This window comes from Prionailurus viverrinus, chromosome D1, assembly GCF_022837055.1.
Source record: "Prionailurus viverrinus isolate Anna chromosome D1, UM_Priviv_1.0, whole genome shotgun sequence".
In the NCBI taxonomy this organism is placed as follows: domain Eukaryota; kingdom Metazoa; phylum Chordata; class Mammalia; order Carnivora; family Felidae; genus Prionailurus; species Prionailurus viverrinus.
The window spans coordinates 60,758,811-60,780,188 of record NC_062570.1 but is presented as its reverse complement, the minus strand read 5'-3'; the positions used below and the strand labels follow the sequence as shown (position 1 = coordinate 60,780,188).

The 21,378-nt window shown below is 43.0% G+C and overlaps 2 protein-coding genes across 5 annotated transcripts; one reads left to right on the top strand and one right to left on the bottom strand.

The window, feature by feature from the left end:
• Nucleotides 1-1,539: 1,539 nt before the first annotated feature.
• TRIM68 (tripartite motif containing 68) lies at nucleotides 1,540-21,017 on the top strand. 4 transcript variants are annotated; one of them, XM_047823352.1, is made up of 8 exons: nucleotides 1,590-1,711; nucleotides 4,131-4,613; nucleotides 6,274-6,369; nucleotides 7,234-7,494; nucleotides 8,489-8,511; nucleotides 9,086-9,186; nucleotides 9,389-9,581; nucleotides 17,962-21,017. In XM_047823352.1, the coding sequence occupies exons 2-8, from the start codon at nucleotides 4,188-4,190 to the stop codon at nucleotides 18,071-18,073; spliced, it is 1,212 nt and encodes a 403-aa protein (XP_047679308.1). In that variant the 5' UTR covers nucleotides 1,590-1,711; nucleotides 4,131-4,187; the 3' UTR covers nucleotides 18,074-21,017. The 4 variants fall into 4 exon arrangements, with proteins under 4 accessions (XP_047679307.1, XP_047679308.1, XP_047679309.1 ...); XM_047823351.1 differs by lacking the exons at nucleotides 1,590-1,711; nucleotides 17,962-21,017 and adding an exon at nucleotides 1,540-1,589 and having other exon boundaries at nucleotides 9,389-13,019; XM_047823353.1 differs by lacking the exon at nucleotides 17,962-21,017 and having other exon boundaries at nucleotides 4,131-4,265; nucleotides 9,389-13,019.
• On the bottom strand, nucleotides 18,830-19,853 carry LOC125146647 (olfactory receptor 52I2-like). Its single transcript, XM_047823354.1, has one exon. It carries the CDS (start codon nucleotides 19,802-19,804, stop codon nucleotides 18,830-18,832), a length of 975 nt encoding a protein of 324 aa, XP_047679310.1. The 5' UTR covers nucleotides 19,805-19,853.
• Nucleotides 21,018-21,378: the final 361 nt, after the last annotated feature.

Sequence of the window (21,378 nt, the reverse complement as noted above, 5' to 3'; positions counted from 1 at the left end):
CACAAGCCCTCTCCCCCAGCAACCCTAAGGTGCCCTTTTGTCTGGGCCTTTGAGAGTCAGTTATGGTCATGGACAGTTGCAAGTTACAAATGAAAAGGATCTCCCCCATTAACTAGTTCAATTTCACCAAAGCTCCAGAGCACAACTGACTTGATCTTGAGCTCCTGAAGAGCAGACACTTTATGGCCAATAGCTGTAATCCCAGCATCCAGTACAAGAGCTGCAAAAAGTTGATGCTCAATAAAAGTTTAAAGTGGCTTGTTTCACTAGTCCATTCACTCTTCTGTTACGGCAGTCATTTCTCTAGATCCAGGTGAGGAAGAGGGTGTAGCTCAGACATCAGTGACATCTTTTTTCTTTTATTTGCTCATTTATTTCAGGAATTTTCTGGTCCTCACTCTTCATTGTTCCAACCACGGTCTGGACCCTGACATTGGCATGAGGATCCAAAGCGTACAGACCCAGCAATGAAATCATTTGGAACTGGGTTTCAATTGGAGCATTTCCTGGTTACTCTCCACGTGGACAGGCTATGCCTTGCTTATCCAGTAAACACCTAAGTATCAGGAAAAGGATAAGGTGCTGTGAGTACGAAGAAAAACCCAAAACACTGCCTTAAAATAGCAGTTTGTGTGTGCACACGACGGTATCTGTGTCTTTGGCTGAGAGAGGGGTACCAGTCTTTTAAAAATTAAAAAAAAAAATCAATGACGATTTGTAATCAGAGATTCCACTTCTACTCTACCAGCTCCCAATATCTGTTTCTAACTTTTTTTAGAAGTAATTATTTTGCTTCCAGTTAGTTAACATACATTGTTATTATTAGTTTCCGGGGTACAACATAATGATTCAATTCTTCCATACATCAAGACAAGCGCACTCTTTAATCTCCATCTCTGCCTCTAACTTTAAAGTGGATTATGGCAAAAAGTGATGAGAAGTCGCCTGCATACGTATTAAAGGATAAGAGTTCGCCAGGAAAATTCAGGAGGGGTTTTTTTCATGAGAACCCTGTGTCTGCAGCCTGGAGCCCAGGAGAGGTCGCTCATCGTACAGAAAATTGCATATGTGTGCCCAGCCCTGCTAAATTGGGTCACAGAACTACTCGTGACTGACCTCATATGCCGCCGACTTTAACACAGAAAACTGGCAAATGAATAGTATTAGATCCGGTGCTATTACCCAAAAGGAACAAGGCTCGCTGTGAAAAGCCTCTAGTCAGCCGGAGAGGAAGGGTGAGACCGCGAGGTTCCTTAGGACCAGAGTCAGCAGGGCCTGGGGGTCGTCGTTCGCGATTCTCAACCCTTCCACCTGTCCTGGGACTAACTCCTGGGCCCCTTCACAGTTTAAGAGACTCTGAGTGGAAGGAGCCAGAAAAACCCACATAGCAGAAAAAAAACACTGGCGCTCCGAGAGCCAACCTCCGATTGGCTAGGATTGTCTCGATCCCTGCCTGTGATTGGTTTCTCCCACTGCGATCCCGGGCCCTGCCCGCCTCTCATTGGCTCCGGTCCTGCGGGCGGAGCCTAGGAGCCGTGCTGGAGAGGCAGAGGAGCTAACAGCTTTGGGGCCTTCATCTCCGGCCGGCGGTAAGTGTTACGCTGGCTGGACCAGCGGCTCGTGTCGCTGGGGGCAAGCAGCCGCGGGAACCTGGCGTCTGTCTACTCTTTCAGTTTCTGCCGCGGGGCGCTAGTCCCGGCTGAGGAGGGAGGTGGGTGACAGCTCTTCCCGTTCTGAAGTCAGCGGTCCTGCAGGCTCACCTTTTTCTGTCCCCACCCGTCCTCATTCCGCGGGCCCTGCCCCGCGTCGTGCAGCCAGGAGGTTACCATCCCCCTCTGCTCCCGAAACCCCGGGGTCACCGCCTCCCTCGCCCTCTCTCAGCTTTGATCCCTCCTCTCGAGGTTTTTCCACGCTCAGCTCTCCGCCCTCAAATGCCTTTCCCAGATTGCCACCCCACCCCCACCCCGGCAAAGGCAAGGTCGAAGCAATTAAACGTTTAATAATTCAACTTTTGTGAAAGTAACTTATGTATAATAAAAAATAAACCAATAAAGCAGGTCTTATATGGAAGAGCAATAGCTCCCTGCCGCTGTCCTTCTTACAGAGGCCACCACTTTCAACTTTTTCATATTTAGATCTTTATGACTCTGAAATCTTAAGATATGCTTTGCTGTTTTTTCTTGATTTATTATTTGGATATTTCTTTGCCTTACCTCTCTACTGCCACCATGTTCTCAGTTTTCGATTTCTATTTGCATTCTTCTGTTGATCTTTGTTGCTTTAAATCATAGATAATAACTACTTTTGTGCCAACTTTAGGTGGTAGCTCTCGGTGCCACTCTGTATTAGATGAGGATATTCCACTTCCAAGCTACTATATATACACTAATTCTTTCATATTGAAAAAATGTTTGAAGCAACTCTTCTTGATGGATAGAGTAGTGAACAAAATAAGAGAATATCCTTATCCTCATGAAACTTTTAGTGTGAGAAGTAAGGTGATAAACATATGTGTGTCTGTGTATCAAATGATGTTAAGAGTAGGATCACGGAGAAGTCATTTCAAGCTGCAAAAATAGAAATAACCCTGAAGACATGGGTTCAGGAAAGCGTGGAAGTTTCTCCCTTTGCTTAACTGGGCACAGTTGCTGTTTCAGGGGTGAAGAGAGAGATTCCTATTGGACTGGTGGTGGGGAACCAGGAGAGGCTCTCCGTAGGTGAGTGATTTCACAAAACTAGGTTTTAGGATACTGGATCCTACGGTTTGGCAGTGATACGGGGAGGTAGACAATCAGGAGGCAGGGAGGTCGATGAGAAGGCCTGCAGAGAGCCCTGCAAAATCTACTAACTGCTCCAGTTTCTTCAGGAAGCCTACTGGACTACCCTAAACCACAGTGATTTCTCTCTCTCGAAATTTTATTCTACCCTGAAGCTAGAGAGGTTAAGTAATTTGCCCAAGATAGAATGGTAGAGCCCAGGGCCAAGCATCTGTAAAAGGAGAACAGTAATATAATGGTTTCTGTTTAGGGTTGTGAAATAAACTGAGTTAATCTGTGTAAAGTACTCAGAAAAGTGCCTGGAGCATAGTGGAAGTGCTTAAGGAGTGTTTGCTGTTTTTATTACTGTATGATATGCTCTCAATTACCTGACAAATTATAAAAGCATTTTGTGTCTAGGAGCTATTTCCTATACTTACCTGGTTTATCCATTCAACAAATGTTTATTCAACAATAATGGCATGACAGGCACTGTTTAGGCTCTGAGGATACAGCTGTGACTAAGACCAACATGGCTCTTCCCTTTACAGATTCTAGCCAGGAACACACAAACTTGGGAAGTGAACAAATAATTGCCTACTGAGCCAAGAACCTGCCATTGACCATTCAAGTTCCATATTTATATCTGGCCCTGGCAAAAATCTCAGGTTTCTTGCTGGGGTAGTGCCTTCATCAATGTGGATTTGACTGTCATCAGATGACCTGTGTTTTTATCTTGCAATGGGTGTTATTTCATCTTTGCTTCTAAACATATCACTGAAGGCTGAGGAAAGTGTTTTGTCATCTTAGTGAATATTAGTGCTGGAGAAATGGGCAGAGCTTTAGAGGGTGTGGAGAAAATATTGCTGGTTCCCTTATACTTTACACTTAAATATACAACACAAGAAAACAAACTAAGCATATAGGCAATGGGCATCTAGTATTATTACCTTTTCTGCACCTTGAAGTATATATACCTAGGGGTATTTCTGGCCTTATTTTGGATACTGAAACATCACATTTTTGGGGACCTTTACCAAGCTCAAGAGAAACAAAGCTGGTTTGGAGAATTTGATTGAAGTACAATGGGAATGGTCTGGTGAACAAACTCAGAGGAGGGATGACCAAATGAATGAAAACAGAAAACTCCCAATATCCACTCACTTAGGCACCCCAGCTGTCTCTACGATGGTATGAATAATATGACTCAGTCAGAACTTCAGTTGGGAAGGCCAACACTTATTAAATAGGGTCAATAAAGGATCCAAAGGTGAAAGTTAGCTTTTTTCAATCACTATCCTTTTTGCTGATCCCTTTGCTCTTCAACAGAAGAACATTTTTATCCTGTTATTTTTTTTTTTCTTTCCTTCTCAGCCTTGACTACCTCTGCCTGGCTTTGTTCATGTTCTGAGGAGGGAGTGAGAAGGAGCCATGGATCCTGCAGCATTGGTGGAAGCCATCGTGGAAGAAGTGGCCTGTCCCATCTGCATGACCTTTCTGAGGGAGCCTGTGAGCATCGACTGTGGTCACAGCTTCTGCCATGGCTGTCTCTCTGGACTCTGGGAGGTTCCAGGAGAATCCCAGAACTGGGGTTACACCTGTCCCCTCTGCCGGGCTCCTGTCCAGCCAAGGAACCTGCGGCCTAATTGGCAGCTGGCCAATGTTGTAGAAAAAGTTCGTCTGCTAGGGCTGCATCCAGGAATGGGGCTGAAGGGTGATGTGTGTGAGCTTCACAGGGAACAGCTAAAGATGTTCTGCAAAGTGGATGGCCTGATCATGTGTGAGGCCTGCAGCCAGTCCCCTGAGCATGAGGACCACAGTGTTGTGCCTATGGAGGATGCCACCTGGGAGTATAAGGTGGGAGATGGAGGCCAGCCACCCCAGTCTCTCCCCTGCCCCACTCTTGGCTGTCTCTAGATCAAGGACTTGACCAGGAGCCCCAGAGACTAACTGATTCCCTTGACTCCCCACACCCACTGATGCTGGGGACCAGATACAGTGAGCCACACCTCTCCTTGCATTTCCTTTCCTCCTGCTTCCACACCCTATCCCCGAGCCTAGCATGGCTTAATGCCTAGCCCAAACATGCTTTCCTTACTGAGAATTTGAAGGAGACCAGTTTGGTTTGGCTGAGGTTCTGAGAGCCTTGAATGAGTTTGGGCATGAAGCTGTCAAGGCCACACCCAGCAAAATCTGCAAACTCCTCTTAGCAATGCCACAAATAATCATTTGGCAATAGTCACCTCAACTCTGTCCTTTATCTACAAAACTGAGGCTTAGAAATTTGAGATCATGATAAATGATTTTAGAGCTGGAAGGGACCATGGCTGAGTCATTTAGGATTAAGTGAGATTATCTAATATTACATTATAAGGCATGTCTGACTTTAGGTTAAATAAGTTAAAGGAAGATCAAAGGCTGGGACTTCGGTCTTCTTGCTCTTCATCCAGTGTTCTTTCTCCGTTCCCTACTCTTTTTATTTTTTTTGGGGGGGGGGGGTCATCTCTGTTACACCTGCTGCTCCTTTTCTATAGCTCCCCCCATCAGTTTCCAGCTTTTTGCTCTTTTTCCAGATGCCCATGCTGACATATCTTTATCAGATTCATTATCCTAGTGTTTCTGTGATCCACTGATCTCGTACTAGTCTTCTCTTTCTTGAAGTTGAGTTTAGAATGTAAGAATGTAAAACAAATCTCCCAAATTAGGTGTTTTTCTATGAAAAAATGATTTCTAAAAAATTAGAAGCACTTCCTAGTTCATTTTATTTTGAGTTTTAAAATAGGGAGGCAGTGAAATATTGGCATAGCAGTTAGAGAGTGGAGTTAAATCCCAGCCCAGCTATTTACTAGCTGAATGACCTTGGGGAGTTCAGTCACTGAGCCTCAGTTTTCTTATCTACAAAATAGGGATAATGTTCAAGGGTTGTGAGCACTAAATGTAGGTTTAGTGCTGAAGCCACATGTGGGACCTGGCAAATCTTTAATAAAATGGTTAATATGATCAGAACACTTTATGCTTTCCAGCAGTAATCTCTTGTGGTAATATTCTAGGATAGAGCTTCTTACTTTTAATATGTATGTGAACAATTCAGGTTCTGATTCAGTAGGTCAGGGGTGAGGCCAGGATTCCACATTTCTAGCAGCTCCCTGGTAATGTGAATGCATGCTGCTAACCCACATGGACATTACTCCGAATAACAAGGTTTTAAGAGGCTATAGGATAACAAGGCAGATAAGGATAAAAATAGGCATGGATAGGAATGTCCAAGGTTGGAAATGGACCTTTTCTTCTATTTTACAGAAACTTAGAAACTGTGGGAGCTGAAATGGTCAGAGTCCTGCCTCCAGTGTCGTCTGGGCAGGAATCACTGTCCCCCACGCCAACCCCAGGCACTCCCTTTACCTCCAGCATTCATTCTGCCTGCCTGAGGGACACTTGTTTTCCTGCCAGTGCTAGGAAGCCTCATTGACATCCTGGGCTGCCTGAAGTGTCCTCATGAGGTTTTTATTTCTTTCAGTGGAAACTCCACGAGGCTTTGGAGCATCTGAAAAAAGAGCAAGATGAGGCCTGGAAGCTGGAAGTTGGTGAGAGGAAGCGAACTGCCAGCTGGAAGGCAGGTTGCCACCTGGGGAGGGGAGACTGTGTGGTCCCTGTGTTTTCCTGGAGCTGGCCTGCAGTAGCCTCCTCATCTGTATGAGGCCAGATGCAGCATTCAAGTCAGAGACCCTGGGGTCCTCCAACCAGCATTCTCTACCAAGTGTGTGGCCTCAGGCAGGCTATGTACCCTCTCAATTTCAGTTTCTTGATAGCGATAAAGGGATGACCTCTGGGTTTGTGTCCTCACATGTGAGAAATGAAAACTACATAATTCAGGTATGCATAAGTTCACACTGGTAAGATTTATATAATGCTTAGTAATACATTGTTTCTGTTTCACTTTCCCCAGTGAGAGCATATTTACTAAAAGTTAAGTTACTAGAATATTGGATACTCATCCCTGTAATAAGTTTGAGAACCATTAACTACCAAACCGTCAGAACTTTTGATCCACAGGAGGTAACGTTGAACCAACCTAAAAGAGCATATTGAATTGATAGAATATCCATAAGGAGCAACACTAACAGTGTAAAGTCACACTGCCTTAGAGACCTAAGAGTAATCCTCCTGGTCATTATTCTGAAGGTAGAATATATTAGTCTGAAAATAGAAAAGAGCCTAGAGCATAGAGTACCAAGATAACATCCTGGGCCCCACTAGGGTCAAGAAGAGTAGTAATAGGGACCCAGAAGCATGTACTGTTGCTCTGGGAACGGAGAGGTAGGAAAATCAGTATCCTTCATCTTGGCTTCTGCAGGGCCTGATACACAGTTGGTACCAGCACGTGCCAGAGTATGTGTGTATGCATGTGCCAGTTCCCTCAGTCCTGGATGGCCCTTACAAGAAGTAGCAGTACTGATTTCTGGTCCTGGCTCTATAGATCCAGGTAGAAACCCGAAAGCAGAGTATCATGTGGGAGTTTGAGAAATATCGGCGATTATTAAAGAAAAAACAGCCATCAGGTCGGCAACTGGAGGTAGAAGCAGCCGCAGCCCTCACCAGCCTAGAGCAAGAAGAGGGGGAGACCGTGCAAAAACTGGAGCAGAATCGTAATGAGCTCATCCAGCAGAGTCGGGTGCTGTGGGGGATGATTGCAGAGCTGGAAGAGAGGTCTCAGAGGCCTGTCCGCTGGATGCTGCAGGTAAGTGGTGGGTTTTCTTGGGAACTTTGAATGAGAGCTAAAGGTGGCATGGGACTCCAGGAGAGAATTAGCTAGTCTTCACCAGAGTCTGTCAGACATTGATCCCATATACCTTCTCCCCTCTGCTAATGCCTGGCATGACCTTTTGTCACATTGCAGGTAGGGCAGCGCTCAGGCAGCTCTGGCTTCATACCAGTCCTTCCCCTCTGGCCTGAGAGTCAAGGTGGAGCCTGAAGTCAACCAGTCCAGCCTTGCTCTCCACCTCCCTTTCCCTTAGAGAAACCCCCTCCCAGGGCTCGATGTTATCTGGTCCCTCCAAGGAATAGCACATACTCTGGGAATGCAAGCTGGTGCAGCCACTCTGGAAAACAGTCTGGAGGTTTCTCAAAAAAATTAAAAATAGAACTACCCTACGACCCAGCAGTATCCCACCCAGGATACAGGTGGGCTGTTTCGAAGGGACACATGCACCCCCATGTTTATAGCAGCACTATCAACAATAGCCAAAGTATGGAAAGAGCCCGAATGTCCATTGATGGATGAATGGATAAAGAAGTTGTGGTATATATATACAGTGGAGTATTACTTGGCAATCCAGAAGAATGAGATCTTGCCATTTGCAACTACGTGAATGGAACTGGAGGGTATTATGCTAAGTGAAATTAGTCAGAGAAAGACAAAAATCATATGACTTCACTCATATGAGGACTTGAAGAGACAAAACAGATGAACATAAGGGAAGGGAAATAAAAATAAAAACATGGAGGGGGACAAAACAGAAGAGACTCATAAATATGGAGAACAAATTGAGGGTTACTGGAGGGGTTGTGGGACGGGGGTGGGCTAAATGGGTAAGGGGCACTAGGGAATCGACTCCTGAAATCACTGTTTTACTATATGCTAACTAATTTGGATGTAAATTTTAAAAAATAAAATTTAAAAAAAAGGGGGGAATAGCACATACTCATGTGCTGCATTTTTTTTCTCCTTCTAGGGCATTCAGGAAGTCTTAAACAGGTATGTTCACGTCCTTGGAGCTCCAGGGCAGCCCTGTGAAGAATAGTGGGGCCCGACCAGAGGCAGAAGTAGGGAAGAAATGTAGACCCCATACCTACAGAAGAGTGGCTGCTGGTCCATAATCATCTTTCCTTACATTTGCTAAAGAAGCTTTGTTCATCAGCCTTCTTCCTTCTTTGTAGTCAGTCAAATTCATTTCCAGTAGTTCCAATAAGAATTTCAGGTAAAGTTATAAAATATGTAGTCTTAAGTAGGTTGCCCAAGAAGGGAAAAAAGATGTCTCCATTGGTGCTCCAGCCTGGGTATTGGCCTTCCTCCTTTGTGGCACGCTGCTGCCTCTCCCAGCACCCATTACACATCTGACCCTCCCCCAGCACAAAATGTGTTTGTTCTCTCTGTACCACAATCCATTCAGGCTCAGGCAAATAATCATCACATCTCTGCTTTGCCTGTTGTTGCTGTGGAGGGGCACCCCACTGACTGTCCCTGGCCAAGCCCATCTTTCCTGTAGTAAAGGAAGGCCCAGATGGTCCCAACGGTCTTCTGGCCTCAAGGGTCACCACTTCTCTGCCAGGAGCAAGTCTTGGAGCCTACAGCGACCAGAACCAGTCTCCCTCGAGCTAAAGACAGATTGCCGTGTGCCGGGGCTAAGAGAGATTTTGAAGACATACGCAGGTAATGAATACCAGGAAAGGTTATGATGGGCAGTGGGAGGGACCCCTCCTAGAGAAAGAAAATGGTTCAGTGCCCTCTGGATGCCCCAGCTAGCCTCAGTCCCACCCATCTTTGAGAAACCCATGGCTGTGTTCATCAAAGAGACCACACCCGTGCCTTGTGCCATGTGTCAGTGTCACCAACCAGGATCTTTTTCCCCCAGCTGATGTGCGCCTGGATCCAGACACTGCTTACTCCCGTCTCATTGTGTCTGAGGACAGAAAATGCGTGCACTATGGAGATACCAAGCAGAATCTGCCCGACAATCCTGAGAGATTCTACCGCTACAATATCGTCCTGGGCAGCCAGTGCATCTCTTCAGGCCGGCACTACTGGGAGGTGGAAGTGGGAGACAGGTCAGAATGGGGCCTGGGAGTGTGCAAGGAAAATGTAGACCGGAAGGAGGTGGTCTATTTATCCCCCCACTATGGATTCTGGGTGATAAGGCTGCGGAAGGGAAATGAGTACCGAGCAGGCACTGATGAATACCCCCTCCTGTCCTTGCTGGTCCCTCCCCGCCGGGTGGGGATCTTCCTGGATTATGAGGCCCATGATATCTCTTTCTATAATGTGACTGACAATGGCTCCCACATTTTCACTTTCCCCCACTATCCCTTCCCTGGGCGTCTCCTGCCCTACTTTAGTCCTTGCTATAGCATTGGAGCTAACAACACGGCTCCTCTGACCATCTGCTCCCTGGATGAGGAGGACTAACTGAACCACCATCCTAGCCAGAGGCCTTGGAGTTTTGCCTGGCCCACAGGGCTCTTGGTGAACCTGGCCTCTGACACAGAGGCCCTTGAACTAAGCTGAGCCTAGGATCCAGGGAGTCCTTTGCCTGGCTCAGTGGTCTGTTGCTACTTGGCCAAAGTCACTCATCTGAAAAAGTTGAGGCTCAGTCAAATGAGCATGACACCCCCGTGAGGGAAGTATGACAGGGCTGAGGGTGAGGATCAGAGCAGTTGTGAGATAACCTGTTGGTGTTAAGACTCAGGACTTTGTCCTGTCCGTAGCTCATGCTCTTCTTCCCTGGTCCTCATTGGTGCCATAATTGGTGTCAGTGAGGGTTATGAAGTAGATCCAGCCTTCAGGAAACCTTTTGTGTGGGGTTTACCAAAAAGCCAAAAGATAATTGTCCGTATCCAGAGCCATATCCAGAGCTGGTTGCTGTGCTAATACCAGTAGAGGATGCTTTGCCTGGTGTTTGCTGCTACTGAGCAAACCATATTTGACCCCAACTCTCTGACCTCCTAACTAGAGAAATGCATTGCGACACTGCCCAGGCCACGCCTCTCTGAGCATAAGCTGGGAAAATCACTGTATCTCAGACTCTAAGGAGAGGTAGGTCCTGGTCCTGCCCTTTTCTCTGACTCTCAGGATCAGAAAACCTGTGAGCCTTGTTTTTACTTTCACTTTATGGATGGAGAAACTGAAATGGCCTTAATGCAGCAAGTAACTTCTCACAAAACTGTTGAAAGAAGATTGTAAAGATTATAAAGTATCTCTCACATTTGAATGAAACGAGATTGACAAACTCACTTCCGAGGTCACATGCCTGCATATCATTCATTACATCTGGATCTGAAACATCCCACATGTCTGAAAGATTGTAAGTGTCCTCAATGGGAAAATGGGTATAGTAATTGCATACTCTCCTACTTCACAGGATTGTTGTGACGATCTCCGATCCATCCTATACTTTTGTTCCTTTCTCAGGGACAGAGGAAGGCAAGCCACAGATTCCTCCTGTAGTAGCCTTCCTGCCTCACCTTCTTAACAGCCAGCATCTTTACAGCAGTGTGTTTGTTCCTTAGAGCGTCTCCTGACAATCTCAGCCCGTTAGACAGAAAGGTGCCCATGCCAGTGCCAGACTCTGGGCCACAGTAATATGTTGTGCATCTATTATGTGTTTGTATTTGGATTATAATGGGGACTGTGACATCAGGGTACAGAATGGAAATAATGAAAAGAAAAATGCAAAACGTACACTAGAAAGAAGGCTCAGCCACAAGCTAGTTGGGCTAAAGTTTGGATCTTTTTCTGTCACCAGTGGAATCTTCATGGCTCTGGTAACTACATAATATTATGCCTTTCTCTTCTCTAAATCTATGACAGAAGGAGAAAAGTAGGAGGTAAGTGTGGGAGAAAAAATAGGATGAGGCACAAAAAGCCAGCTCTGGAGCCATAAGTTATAATGAAAGGGAATTGAAACTGTATGTCTGAGCTGTTGACCTTAGCGTGATGTGTGTGGCAAAAATAGCTCATTATGGGGCTTAGGAATATGATGTGGGAATGCTTGTGCCTGGAAACCAACTGCAAGGCAAATGTGTAGAAACTATTGACCCTGCCTATAGCAAGGGACCATGATGTGTACATCACATGTTGTTGCCATGATGCTGTAGAAGTCAATGTCTGATATAGTTTAAGTTTGAAGGAATTGACTGTTGAGTCAGGATTGGGCAGCAAAGTAGACAGCAGGTCAGGTATAGGCAGAAGTAAAGTAATTCCTGTAATAAAGAGTAGCAGAAATTGTCTTTGTACTTTCATTTTATTGGGTGCTCATGTGTGGAGGAGGTAAAACAGGCTAAAATGGAGAAATAAACTCATATTCTGCCCACCATGCTTCCAAGTCACTCCTCAAGCATTAGCAGAAGGGGAGAAGTTTCCATTCTCTGCTTGGGGAGGAATGAACTAGTAAGTCACAGACCTGGTCTTGGCAAAGGGTTGAGCAGACCTCGTTAAAAAGACCATGTCTTTGTATAGGAGGAATCCCTGGGGAATTGTTTATAGACTTGAGAAATAGATTTTTAGAAAGTGCTTCCAGTAACATCCATGGATACTTAGCATAAAAGGATAGGAACCAAACCAGTGCTGTTCTTTTACTATGGTTTTATTAGGACAAACCCTGGAAGTCTCTTAGAAAAAGGATTATTAGGAGGTAAATTCATTCAAACCTAGAGTGAATTAAGTAATGGAATGGCTTCATTGGTAACACACTGTTTTAGGTAGGGTTTTGTTTTTGGTTTTGGTTTTGGTTTTTTTTTTTTTTTGGTTGCTCGTCAGAAGTACAAGGTTAGATACATTGTTTATTTCATACTGTCTGATTTTTAAGACCAGGCAAGAATATTGAAGTTCTTAAGTGTTTGAAACCCTTTCATCTAGGGCTGTTGCTTACTTCCTTCTAAGAACCCTGTGAAGACCAGAACCTTGTTTGTCTAGTTCACCATTACAGCCCAGTCTTGGCACCATGTGTGGGTGTGTGGGTGTGTAAATACTTAAGTGAGGGTACTTTCATTCATATGCCTAGAATCAAAACACAAAAATAAAAATAAGCTCTTCTTATTTCATAGGGGTATGAACAACTAGATGGTACTTAACTATAATTCTGTTAAAAAAAATAATTCAAAAATAGTTACAAAAGGGGTCCAGAGGGAAGAAGCAGGTGGCCACACTGAGTGTAGAGTGCCTGTACCACTCTCCTCCAGCTTTGTGAGATCATTCACTACAAGACAGGGATGAGCTTTGCCCACCCTTATTTTACTAGCAGAGAAACCAAGGAGTGCAATGCCTGAGGCTTGAGGCAAAAGGCTATTAATGGGGAAAATACGTAGGTCCTGCATAGAGACAGGGAAAATCCTTGGACTCCCTACAGGAAATTCAGTCTCCCGTTTTTCAAACAGGAATTTTTTTTTTTTAAATTTACATCCAAGTTAGTTAGCATATAGTGCAACAATGATTTCAGGAGTAGATTTCTTAATGCCCCTTACCCATTTAGCCCTTCTCCCCTCCCACAACCCCTCCAGTAACCCTCTGTTTGTTCTTCATATTTAAGATTCTCTTATGTTTTGTCCCACTCCATTTTTATATTATTTTTGCTTCCCTTCCCTTATGTTCATCTGTTTTGTATCTTAAAGTCCTCATATGAGTGAAGTCATATTATATTTGTCTTTCTCTGAGTAATTTTGCTTAGAGTAATACCCTCTAGTTCCATCCAGGTAGTTGCAAATTGCAGGGTTTCATTCTTTTTGATTGCCGAGTAATACTCCTGTGTGTGTGTGTGTGTGTGTGTGTGTGTGTGTGTGTGTGTGTGTGTATCACATCTTCACTCATCCATTGATGGATATTTGGGCTCTTTCCATACTTTGGCTATTGTTGATAGTGCTGCTATAAACATTGGGGTGCACCTGCCCCTTCGAAACAGCATAACTGTATCCCTTGGATAAATACCTAGTAGTGCAATTGCTGGGTCATAGGGTAGTTTTATTTTTAATTTTCTCAGGAACCTCCATCGTGTTTTCCAGAGTGGCTGCACCAGTTTGCATTCCCACCAGCAGTGCAAAAGAGATCCTCTTTCTCCACATCCTTGCCAACATTTGTTGTTGCCTGAGTTGTTATTGTTAGCCATTCTGAGAGGTGTGAGGTGGTATATCATTGTGATTTTGATTTGTATTTCCCTGATGATGAATGATGTTAAGCATTTTTTCATGTGTCGGTTGGCCATCTGGATGTCTTCTTTGGAGAAGTGTCTATTCATTTCTTTTGCCCATTTCTTCACTGGATTATTTGTTTTTCAGGTGTAGAGTTTGATAAGTTCTTTATAGATTTTGGATACTAATCCTTTATCTGATATGTCATTTGCAAATATCTTCTCCCATTCCGTCAGTTGCCTTTTAGTTTTGCTGATTGTTTCCTTTGCTGTGCAGAAAGAAGCTTTTTATTTTGAGGAGGTCCCAGTATTTCATTTTTGCTTTTGTTTCCCTTGCCTCTGGTGATGTGTTGAGTAAGAAGTTACCGCGGCCAAGGTCGAAGAGGTTTTTGCCTGCTTTCTCCTCAAGGATTTTGATGGCTTCCTGTCTTACATTTAGGTCTTTCATCCATTTTGAGTTTATTTTTGTGTATGGTGTAAGAAAGTGGTCCAGGTTCATTCTTCTGCATGTCACTGTCCAGTCTTCCCAGCACCACTTGTGGAAGAGACTGTCTTTATTCCATTAGACAGTCTTTCCTGCTTTGTCAAAGATTAGTTGAGCATACATTTATGGGTCAATTTCTGGATTTTGTATTCTGTTCCATTGATCTAAGTGTCTGTGTGTCTGTTTTTGTGCCAGTACCATACTGTCTTGATGATTACAGCTTTGTAATACAACTTGAAGTCGAGGATTGTGATGCCTCCTGCTGTGGTGTCATAGACTCTAAGTCTAAAGTTCTCTTTTGGCCAGCAAAAGAGCAGATACAGGATTAAAGTGAGAGATGGCTAATGTCCGGTAAAAGACAAGAGTACTGCATCAGGGTCCTTGCCCCGTATTTATTCAGATCAGAAGGCTTACAAACATGATGGGGGGTGCACAAAGAGACAAAGAAACCGTGAACATTAACTTGGGGATGTGAGGGGGGAAAAGGGGATTTTGAAGATATACAGTGCCTGGGGTTAGGGTCAACACAAAACAAAATCCTGGTGCAGGGCAGATTGGTAGATGGTTGTTAACGGCTGACAGGAGGTGCCCAGGAGGCACCGCGCCTGTTTATCTTTGCTAGCCTAGGGGATGAGACAGATAGGGTGAATAACTTCAGGGTTAACAAGACACCTTTTCTTTTGTTAACCATCTCTGCTCTGTGCTGCTTTGCCAGCAGCGCAGTGGTCCATAGTCCCGTTCACCAATTGACCTAACCTGGCCCTATCCTCCTGTGAAAGCAGCTTTCTGCTGTAGTACTAAATTTGGGGTGCTTTCACCCTGAATATCTAGTCTTGTTATTCCTATTATTGGGCACCTTTGCATTGTTTCTATTTCAGGCCTTTGTCTTTCCCTCTCTATTTTGGGGGCTCTGTACCCCCTCTCTATTTTGGGGTGCCTTTGCATCTCCCTATTCCTGGCACCTCTGTGATTCCCTATTCTTGGGGTATCTTTGTACCCCCCTATTCTTGGAGTGCCAATCTGATTTACCCAAACTTGGGTGTGAGCATTTTATAACTTTGTATTTCTTTATGCTTTGTTAAGCCATTGGTGTTAGCCCGGGGGATTCCTAAGCTTATCCCCCACACTTTGGTTTTCTTTCTCAAGATTTCTTTGGCTATTTGGGGTCTTTTCTGGTTCCATACAAATTTTAGAATTGTTTGTTCTGGCTCTGTGAAGAATGCTGGTGTTATTTTGATAGGTATTGTATTGAATATGTAGATTGCTTTGGGTAGTATTGCCATTTTAACAATATTTGTTCTTCCTATCCAGGAGCATGGAATATTTTTCCATTTTTTGGTATCTTCTTCAGTTTCTTTCATAAGGTTTCTATAGTTTTCAGTGTCTAGATTTTCCACCTCTTTCATTAGATTTACTCCTAGGTATTTCATGGGTTTTGGTGCAATTATAAATGCGATCGATTCCTTGATTTCTCTTTCTGTGGTTTCATGATTGGTGTATAGGAATGCAACCAATTTCTGTACATTGATTTTATATCCTGCCACTTTGCTGAATTCATGGATCAGTTCTAGCAGTTTTTTGGTGGAGTCTTTTGGGTTTCCCATATAGAGTATCATGTCATCTGTGAAGAGTGAAAGTTTGGCCTCCTCCTGGCCGATTTGGATGCCTTTTATTTCTTTGTGTTGTATGATCGCTGAGGCTAAGACTTCCAATACTATATGTCCGAGAGTGGACATCCCTGTCTTGTTCCTGACTTTAGGGGGAAAGTTCTCAGTTTTTCCCATTGAGGATGATATTAGCGTTGGATGTTTCATATATGGCTTTTATGGTCTCGAGGTATGACCCTTCTATTCCTACTTTCTTGAGGGTTTTTATCAAGAAAGGATGCTGCATTTTGTCATATGCTTTCTCTGCATGTATTGAGAGGATCCTGTGGTTTTTGTCCTTTCTTTTATTGATGTGATGAATCACATTGATTGTTTTGTGGATATTGAACCAGCCCTGCATCCCAGGTGTAAATCCCACTTGGTTGTGGTGAATAATTTTTTTAATGTATTGTTGGATATGGTTGGCTAATATCTTGTTGAGGATTTTTGCATCCATGTTCATCAGAGAAATTGGTCTATAGTTCTCCTTTTTAGTGGGCTCTTTGTCTGGTGTTGGAATCAAGGTAGTACTGGCTTCATAGAAAGAGTTTGGAAGTTTTTCTTCCATTTCTATTTTTTAGAACAGCTTCAAGAGAATAGGTGTTAACTCTTTCTTAATTGTTTGGTAGAATTCCCCTGGAAAGCCATCTGGCCCTGTACTCTTGGTTTTTGGGAGATTTTTTATTAGTAATTCGATTTTTTTACTGGTTATGGGTCTATTCAAATAGGATTTATTTTTTTTTAAGTTTATTTATTTTGAGAGTAACAGAGATCATGTGAGTGGGGGAGGGGCAAAGAGAGGGGGAGGGGCAAGGGAGAGAGAGAATCCCAAGCAGGCCCCACACTGTCACTGCAGAGCCTGATGTGGAGCTTGAACTCACAAAACCATGAGATCATGACCTGAGCCAAAACCAAGAGTAGGACGCTTAACTGACTGAGCCACCCAGGTGCCCCAAGCAGGATTGATTTTAATCTCTTAATAACCAAACACTGAGAGTCTGTGTAGGTTCCAGGCACTAGTTAAATGGCATACATTGCTTGGTGTGAGAGGACTGAGGTTATATCTGATATATCTGGAGAAGCACAAGATTTTCTGTTTTGGGGTAGCCATGGTAGGAACTAGTCCAATTTGAAAGTATGTAATTCAATATCTGAGGGCTAACAGTGGGTCCCAGCTAGTTTCAAGGAATACCAGTGTGAATGAAACATAAAGTAGGGCAGACTTCTGTGGGAAATGCTGAGAAGAAATTTCTGTTTTGAGTGCAGGCTAGACTATACCTTTGTGACTTTACATCAGATTCTTTAATACATCTAATCTTGTATTTGATGAACATAGTCAATTCTTTGGGTTGCTTATAAAGAAAGAATAGTGTGACATTTTAAAATGGAAATCTTATCAAATGCATTTAACCATTTCATGATCTTGATTTGTTTTTATGTTAAGGATTGTAAGAGTGGTTCCTTTTTCCTACTCTTTGGGAACTCAGTGCATCATTATCAGGTTTTTAGAAGCTGATTCCTACTTCACTGGTGTTCTGAAATAGAATACATGCTAGGTAGGGAAATAATTTCAGTGCTTGCCAAAGGTATGGATGCTAAGTTGTTAAGCAGATTATTTGGAACAGTTATCACATGAGTACTGACCTACATGGGAATACAGTTCCAATGGTGCCTAGACCTACCCCTTAAAACTATAGAATTAGAAATTTGGGGCATATATTTTTTAAGTAGAGACAGTATATCAGATGTTATGTTATGCACTCTCTATTTATTATTTTCTTTAATCTTTAGTGCCCTCTATGAATTAGCATTGTATATCCTCCATCAGTAGCAAGGAAATATTAAGACTCAGATATAATAACTTGTTGTAACACTATTGGAAATTATCTTTTATTAAGATAGATTTTCACATGTACCAGAGTCAAATATATGTGTCTTTTACATGTGAAACCTTCTTTTAACATATACTGCTTATTCAATTTAAGACTCTCAGAAAGTTAAAAATAAAAACAAAACCCAAACACCAACATCTCGTGACCTGGAAAAGAATAGTCACATTTCAGCATCATTATTGATATTGTTTTCTATTAACCTCCTCATACCAGAGCACACTTCTATGGTGGTGTCCAAACGAAGAAAGACCTATGTTACATTTGATCCTTTTCTTTTATGCCTTACAGTTCAGTTAAACAGAACAGGACTGGGAAGCAAAGAGGAAGATACCCACAACCAGACTCATTTTGCCTTAATTTCTGCTGTTTAAAAGCAAAAGACTGGTTATTAGTACACTGACTCCAACTAGCTTCACAATAGGAGAGAAATTAAAAGGATATAGAGGTATCTTACAAAACTTAGTAACAGATGTACCTGGGTGTCCAAAATTAATTGGAATCAGAGAACCAGAGACTTGGTTTCTTCATCCCATCTTGCTAATTTGATATCTTGCTGTGGTACAGATTTCTCTTTCCAAGTTCACGTGTTAGAAAATGACCACAATCAGTGATCCCAAGTTTATTATCTCCTCAGATAAACTGGGATCCAGTTTGACTAGAGAATTACTCTGGTTGAGTTATAAGCACATGACCCAAGTGGAGCGGATTCATCAATGGGCCAGAAGGCAGGGTTATATATTAACAGTTGCTTTCATAATAATCACATGAGAAATGAACAATTATGAGAAAATCAGCCAGGTATGGGGGGACTAAACTGTTGGTTTCTGTCTGCAGGGAGATTTTTAGGATACTAAGTTGAACATAAGGGTCAGAAGCTAAGGAAAGAAAAACCCCAAATCTGTATTCTCTGCCCAGACTCATCTCTTATACAAATACTAGTTGGTTGAAACCATTAAAGACGTTGTCATAAAATTAATCACTCCGTACACATTCTTACTAGAAACTGGAAAATTAGGCAAGAATACCTTTTACAGCTTCATCTTAGAACTCTTTCTGGTGCTAGACAAACCAAACCAGCTCTACAAATTTCTAAGGTATCCTTGAATGCTTGATCTTGAGTCATCTTGATTGCTCAAGATCTGAATGGAATTTGTGTTTATGAACCCAGTTTGGAGAGGTCAAAGAGGCAGTGTGTCAGCAAGCTCCATATTCGCTTCCGCATTTGTTTGGTCCTCAGGCCATAAATGATGGGGTTAAAGGTAGGTGGGATGATCAAATACAAATCAGCTAACAGTACTTGGGTGTACAGAGGCACTGTATCCTTCCCTAGCCAGGCCACATAGATGGATGCCATCCCAGGTAGGTAGTACAGAGCCATAACCCCCATGTGGGAGCCACATGTGCTTAATGCTTTCAATTGAGCATTCTTTGAAGAGAGACCACATACTGCCTGGAGAATCAGGTTATAGGAGGCAGAAATGAAGGCCACATCAGAGCCCACAATAATGGAGGAGCCAATCACACTGTAGAGACTACTGGGCATGGGGTCAGCACATGCCAACTTGGCCACGGCTATGTGCTCACAGTAGGAATGGAGAACCACATTGGAGCCACAGAAAGGCAGATGACTTACCATCCAACTCAGTGGAGTCATGAATATGACAGCCCTGATGGTGATGGCCACACTCATTACCAGCATCAGTTGAGGTGTGAGAATCCTCTTGTAGTGCAGGGGCTTACAGATGGCTATATAGCGGTCAAAAGCCATGGCCAGCAATAGCCCTGTCTCCACAGATGTGGCTACATGGACAAAATACATCTGAGTGAAACAAGCATTAAAGCTGATGGAGCCATCTCCTGAAGAGAAGATGCTCACCATCTTTGGTACCACAGAGGAGGCCATAACAATATCCACAGCAGCCAGTACATACAGGAAGCAATACATGGGCTCTCGTAGGGTGAAATCCATCCAGATTATGGTCATGATGAGGGTGTTTCCTAACAGGGATATGGTATACATGGCACCCAGTGAAATAGCCAGCCAAAGATGGGAAGATGGCAAACCTGGGATACCCATAAGGAAGAAGGTGGCAGGAGTTTCCACTGTGTGGTTATAGGGTATCCCCAGCATCACAGATGAGACTGCTTTCCTGTTAATACATAAAATGATGTAAGAAATGGATGCACTCCTATAAGACTTGCTCCCAGCTGTATAGTGCTAGGAGCAACTAGTGGCATTTTCAGCTCCGTGGACTACAGGATCAGAAAACTGACGTCTGACCAGGTTATCCTGCTCCACCTTCCATCTCCCTCAGTATTCTTTGCCTTACTAATTTCTGTTTATTCAAATATCAGCCCATGGCCCCTTCTCCATCTCACACAGAGGCTAAATTAGGTGCCTTTTTCTGAACTTTCCTGGAATCTCCCATGTTGACCTCTGAGGGATCTAAACCATTCTAGTACTCTACCTATGATGTCATTGTATTCAATCAACTGTGTCTTGTTGATGGCCTTATACCAAGTGTGTGGCCCATTGCCATGGTGCCACAAGCATATTAAAAAAGATACATGTACTCATAGCAAACAGTTTCCAAAGAATGAGGGAGAAAACGGAGGAAAGAGTTTGTCTTCTATCTTTGTATGTTCAGTTCATGATACTTAATAATTATTGAATGAAACAATGAACTTCCTAAGATTCAACATGTCATATTTTATATCTTCAGTATAGTGCTTTGACAGTAGATGAATGAAGCATCCTTCTGGTTGAACAAATAGATTGATGAGTTCAGGAAAAGAAGGTCATCAGAGAGTAACATTACCACTTTCCATAGAAGATGATAAACTGTCTGGAAATATTTGTGATCCCTACCTTCCCTAGTTTTCAGCATGCATTTTCTGTTGAGCTGGTTTCAATTAGTAGATTAAGTAGCTGCAGACAAAACTTAAGGGCTCCTTCATAGATGACCCCCAATAGGTTTTTATAATTCTCCAATTCATATAACTCCCTCTTCATGTTAAACCACCAAGACATTCCAAATAACAAGCTTTATCCTTTAGAAAGGAAAACACTTCCTAATGTACATAGTATGTACCAATCCTAACTTGAAAAATCTAGTATTCATAATCTGAGTGTATTTGTCCATTTGTAAAATAGAAAAAAACATCTATTCCATATAAGACAGTTAATGCAGTTAAAATGAGATTAAATATTTTGTCCAAGATCATACAGCAAGCAGGTGGTAAATTTGAAAATCAAGTCCAGGGGCACCTGGGTGGCTCAGTCGGTTAAGCGGCCAACTTCAGCTCAGGTCCTGATCTCGCGGTCCGTGAGTTCAAGCCCCGCGTCGGGCTCTGTGCTGACAGCTCAGAGCCTGGAGCCTGTTTCAGATTCTGTGTCTCCCTCTCTCTGACCCTCCCCCGTTCATGCTCTGTCTCTCTCTGTCTCAAAAATAAATAAAAACGTTAAAAAAAAATTTTTTTTAATAAATAAATAAATAAATAAATAAATAAAAAGAAAATCAAGTCCATGTCATTACAGCTTCTGTTAACACCTGTGACTCCCAGGTGTGTGTGTCATATTAGGGGCCAGGTATTATACATATACTTGATATAATGGTATTAGATATAGATATAGATTAGATATAGATACAGATGATATATCTATCTATAGTTATATCAGGGACCTCCCTCAGCCAGTTTTTGTCA

What these genes read in the sequence shown, in the direction of transcription:
- LOC125146647 (XM_047823354.1), bottom strand. Translation starts at nt 19,804, where the DNA reads ATGCTGGGGATACCCTATAACCACACAGTGGAAACTCCTGCCACCTTC.
- TRIM68 (XM_047823351.1), top strand. Translation starts at nt 4,188, where the DNA reads ATGGATCCTGCAGCATTGGTGGAAGCCATCGTGGAAGAAGTGGCCTGT. An exon ending in AGCGAACTGCCAGCTGGAAG is followed by an intron (nt 6,370 to 7,233) that starts GCAGGTTGCCAC and finishes CTGGCTCTATAG; the next exon opens with ATCCAGGTAGAAACCCGAAA. An exon ending in GATTTTGAAGACATACGCAG is followed by an intron (nt 9,187 to 9,388) that starts GTAATGAATACC and finishes TTTTTCCCCCAG; the next exon opens with CTGATGTGCGCCTGGATCCA.